Source organism: Gekko japonicus, unplaced genomic scaffold (genome assembly GCF_001447785.1).
Source record: "Gekko japonicus isolate JY-2015 unplaced genomic scaffold, Gekko_japonicus_V1.1 scaffold2375, whole genome shotgun sequence".
Classification (NCBI taxonomy): Eukaryota; Metazoa; Chordata; class Lepidosauria; order Squamata; family Gekkonidae; genus Gekko; species Gekko japonicus.
This window is the reverse complement of record NW_015167123.1, coordinates 261,439-266,313: the sequence shown is the minus strand read 5'-3', so window position 1 is coordinate 266,313 and position 4,875 is coordinate 261,439. Positions and strand designations below refer to the sequence as shown.

General features: G+C 53.4%; 1 protein-coding gene across 1 annotated transcript in view; it reads left to right on the top strand.

The window, feature by feature from the left end:
* Nucleotides 1-170: 170 nt before the first annotated feature.
* Nucleotides 171-4,875, top strand: part of GUK1 (guanylate kinase 1) — a 31,149-nt gene continuing 26,444 nt past the window's right edge. The window contains exon 1 of the mRNA XM_015413004.1: nucleotides 171-331. Coding sequence (XP_015268490.1) covers nucleotides 295-331 — 37 coding nt within the window. The 5' untranslated portion in view covers nucleotides 171-294. The remainder of the gene's footprint in view (nucleotides 332-4,875) is intronic.

Below are 4,875 nucleotides of genomic sequence, written 5' to 3'. Positions count from 1 at the left end.
CTCAATGGTTTGCTCCTTCAAGAGGCTCCCGGCTCCTTCCCCTCCCCGCTTCCCAGTCCCAGAGGTCGCTCACGTGACGCGCTTAACCCAGCGCGCGCTCGTCGCTTCCGAACCAGCGGCGCCGCTCTGACGCCATCGATAAGCGACGCCCGCGCGTAGGCGTGGTCGCGCGGCCATGACGTGGCGAAGCTCCCGGTGCGAGGAGGGGAGGGGTTTGCTGCCGGCGGCAGGGTCTGGCCCGGGCCCGCCCCTCCCCGGCCATCATTCCGGGCAGCGGCTCCGACTCCTCGTCCCATGAGCTGGCGCCGCTCTCTCTGCAGCGTGTTAGCAGGTGGGTGCGCTGCTTTTCGGTGTCCCCCATCCGCAGAGTGTGTGTCGCTGAAAGGCTCCCCTCCTGCTTCTGCGGATCTTCACCAGGGTTCCTTCTCCCAGGTTCCCCCCCCAAATTCTCCCTTTGGGAACGCGGCCGCCTTTGAGTCTCCTCCATCTGGGTTTATCGAGTGTGTCTCCCGGTCCCCTTCCACCTCCGGCTCCTAGCCTGGCGCTGTAACCGCTATATCACACTGCCTTTGCTCTGGTAGCAGGGTATTGGTGCATTGGATTCTTGCAAGGTGCCCATGAAGGCATTGACCCCGATCAGGGGACGTGCATAGAAGTCGACGGAGGGGCGTGGGCACATCACCCCAATGCGCTGCCTGCCTGCCTAGGATGTTCGATTTCCCGCAAAGTCACCAGTGCCTGGGAAGGAGGTGGGCAGGGAGTCTTCGGTTTTCCTTTCGTCCTGGTATCGCCCCTTAGCGAGGATATGCCCAGCTCTGCAGATCGCCGGCAAACCTAGTTAGAACTTCTCTAGCAGCGCCGTAGAGACCAGCAAGGTTTTGTGGATCTAAGCTTTCCAGATTCAAAGCTTTGGCTCGCGAAAGCTTATACCCACCCCCAACCCAAATCTTGCTGCTTCCAGGTGCTAGCCTGGAAGCTAAGGAGGGTTGGACCTGGTTTGTATTAGGATGGGAGACCACCAAGGAAGGTCAGGGGTGCTACGGAGAGGCAGGCAGTACCACAATGCAGAGGCGGGCGATGGCAAACCAGCTCTGAATGTCTTGCTCTGACCTGGGTGTCCCTGGCTAGCCCGATCTCGTGATCTCGGAAGCTAAGCAAGGTCAATCTTGGTTAGTACTTGGATGGGAGACCTCCAAGGAGGCCCTGGGTTGCTATGCAGAGGCAGGCAAGAGCAAACCACCTCTGAATGTCTCTTGCTCTGACCTGGGTGTCCCAGGCTAGCCCGATCTCATGTGACCTCGGAAGCTTAGCAAGGTCAATCTTGGTTAGTACTTGGATGGGAGACCACCAAGGAGGTCCTGGGTTGCTATGCAGAGGCAGGCAAGGGCAAACCACCTCTGAATGTCTCTTGCTTTGACCTGGGTGTCCCAGGCTAGCCTGATCTCATGTGACCTCGGAAGCTAAGCAAGGTCAATCTTGGTTAGTACCTGGATGGGAGACCACCAAGGAGGCCCTGGGTTGCTATGCAGAGGCAGGCAAGGGCAAACCACCTCTGAATGTCGCTTGCTTTGACCTGGGTGTCCCAGGCTAGCCTGATCTCATGTGACCTCGGAAGCTAAGCAAGGTCAATCTTGGTTAGTACCTGGATGAGAGACCACCAAGGAGGCCCTGGGTTGCTATGCAGAGGCAAGCAAGGGCAAACCACCTCTGAATGTCTCTTGCTTTGACCTGGGTGTCCCAGGCTAGCCTGATCTCATGTGACCTCAGAAACTAAGCAAGGTCAATCTTGGTTACTACCTGGATGGGAGACCACCAAGGAGGTCCTGGGTTGCTATGCAGAGGCAGGCCATAGCAGACCACCTCTGAATGCCTCTTGTTTTGAAAACCCTGCAGAGGTACCAAACTCATTTGTTACGAAGGCCGGATCTGACATAAATGTCACTTTGTCAGGCCGGGCCATGCGTGCCGTAAATGTAACGCCAGGCACCAGAGATAGAAACTTCATAAAGGACGCGGGCAAACTCGATTAACAATAAAGAAGAAGAAGAGATTGGATTTATGCCCCGCCCTTCACTACCTGAAGGAGTCTCAGAGCGGCTTACAATCTCCTTTTCCCTTCCCCTCCCCACGGCAGACACCCCGTGAGGTAGGTGGGGCTTAGAGAGCTCCTTCAAAAACTGCCCTTGAGAGAACAGCTCGGAGAGAACTTGTGACTGACCCAAGGCCACACCAGCAGCTGCTTATGGAGGAGTGGGGACTCAAACCCGGTTCTCCCAGATTAGAGTCCGCACTCCTAACCACAACACCAAACTGGTAATGACCAGTTGCTCGCTGGCCAGATAAGAGCCCTGGACGGGCTGGTTCTGGCCTGCAGGCTGTGTGTTTGACACCCCTTCCCTATGATTCCCCACTCCTCCTCATGCAGCTGCTGGTGTGACTTTGGGTCAGTTACAAGTTTTTTTCAGAGCTATTCTCTCACGGACAGTTCTGGAAAGAGCTCTCTCAGCCTCACCTACCTCACGGGGTGTCCTGTTGTGGGGAGGGGAAGGGAAAGGAGTTTGTAAGCCGCTCTGAGACTCCCAGTGAAGGACAGGGTATAAATCCAATTTCCTCCTCCTCCTTCTTCCTCCTCCTCCTCCTCTTCTTCCTCCTCCTTCTCCTCTTCTTCTTCTTCCTCCTCCTCCTCCCCCTCCTTCCTGATACTGTTATTGACCTCTAAGGTGCTACTGGATGAATCTGACAGAGGTGGTTATAGTGAGTTTTCCAGAGGGTATCGTGGATTTATTACATACTCTGAACAGCTAGCAAGATGACGTCTGCAAGGAAGCAAAGCTGCTTTCCCCTCAAAGTCGTGTCTTTTCAAATGATAATACCTGCCTGGTTTTTCTGTGCAAAACCTCATCTTTGAGGAAATTAAATTAATTATTGTATGACACTGTGGGTGGTATAGCCAGGAGATCCTAAGATTGTCTGGCAGTCAGAAGTTCTAGCTCTTTTTTTAGTGCTATGCACCACTAGGTGGCTCAAATGGTTAAGATGCTGAACTACAGGCTGTGAAAGGTCAGCAGTTCGAGACCCGAGTGTGCCGCATGACGGAGTGAGCTCCCGTCTCTAGTTCCAGCTCCTGCCAACCTAGCAGTTCGAAAGCAAGAAATTGCAAGTAGATAAATAGGTACCACTTCGGTGGGAAGGGAACAGCGTTCCGAGCGCCTTGGTGTTTAGTCATGCCGGCCACATGACCACGGAAACGTCTTCGGACAGCACTGTCTCTTCGGCTTGGAAACGGAGATGAGCGCCGCAACCTTAGAGTCGGATTCGACTGGCTTTCGAGCAAGGGAACCTTTACCTTTACCTTTTTACCACTAGGTGGGTAGCTAGACTTTGGTTTGTTTGTTTTTTGGCAAGACACATTTCAGAGGTGGTTTACCATTGCCTGCCTTTGCATCACAGCCCTGGTATTCCTTGGAGGTCGTCCTTCCAAATACCAGCCAGGGCTCACCCTGCGTAGCTTCAAAGAACTGACAAGACCGGGCGAGCCTGGGCTATTCAGGTCAGGGCATCTTTGGGGAGGCCCAGAGGTTCGAGTTGCTGAGTGTGAACGCCACTGAGTGCAGCTCCAAGGAGGTGCGTGGTGCAGGCTCTGGGATCTCGAAACCCACGTGCCTGGTAATCTGAGCCACATGGCATTCTCGTTTCCCCGTGAGTCTCCATTGAGCAGGACGTGCAAGCAATTGAAGCAGGAAATATCCAATTACCGCTGCCTTCCACTGGGGAATTCATGTGCCACGCTCCCCGAGAGCTCTTTCCATTATTATATTTTTAACAAGCATGAGCTGTCTTGTAAGCCAGAATGAACTTCCTACTTGGCTGGGTGCCCTTGGGAGCTGGTACAAGCCGCCAAGTCCCATCTACGGTATCTTTTTTTTAAAGAAAAAGATCGTTGATTTATTTAACCGTGAGTTTTTCTGTGACCTGCCACACCGCTTCAGAAACTGCTTTATGCTAAATCTTTGTTACAGCAGCACCGTTCTGCATAATCGGAGCTCTACGAGTGATGACTCAGTTTAAATCTGCATAGAATTCAGCTCCCGGGGGGGCCCTTTGGTTTCCCATAGTGCGTCTGGGTCTTAGTGTATGTCTGTTTTCCCCACTGCTGGACTTCTCATCCTTCACATTGGCCGTGTCGATTTTCCACATCCCGTCGTGGGTTTGCCTTTCCCCTGAGCAGCCGGAGTGTTTGTGAATCTTCTCTTTCCTCACAGCCGCTCAGTCAGTGACTGAGAGGTAGAAAGGGCCCATAAACCAATCGCAGGCCATATTCACATTGGCCGTGTCGATTTTCCACATCCCGTCGTGGGTTTGCCTTTCCCCTGAGCAGCCGGAGTGTTTGTGAATCTTCTCTTTCCTCACAGCCGCTCAGTCAGTGACTGAGAGGTAGAAAGGGCCCATAAACCAATCGCAGGCCATATTCACATTGGCCGTGTCGATTTTCCACATCCCGTCGTGGGTTTGCCTTTCCCCTGAGCAGCCGGAGTGTTTGTGAATCTTCTCTTTCCTCACAGCCGCTCAGTCAGTGACTGAGAGGTAGAAAGGGCCCATAAACCAATCGCAAGCCACATGTCCAGCCATATACGGTGGTAATCTTTGAGGTTGTTGTTTCTACACCAGTTTGGTGTAGTGGTTAAGTGCACGGACTCTAATCTGGGAGAACCGGGTTTGATTCCCCACTCCACTTGCAGCTGATGGATGACCTTGGGCAAGCCATAGTTCTGTCAGAGCTGTTCTCTCAAGGACAGTTCTTGAAAGGTCCACCTACCTCACAGGGTGTCTGTTGTGGGGAGGGGAAGGGAAAGGAGTTTTTAAGCCACTCTGAGT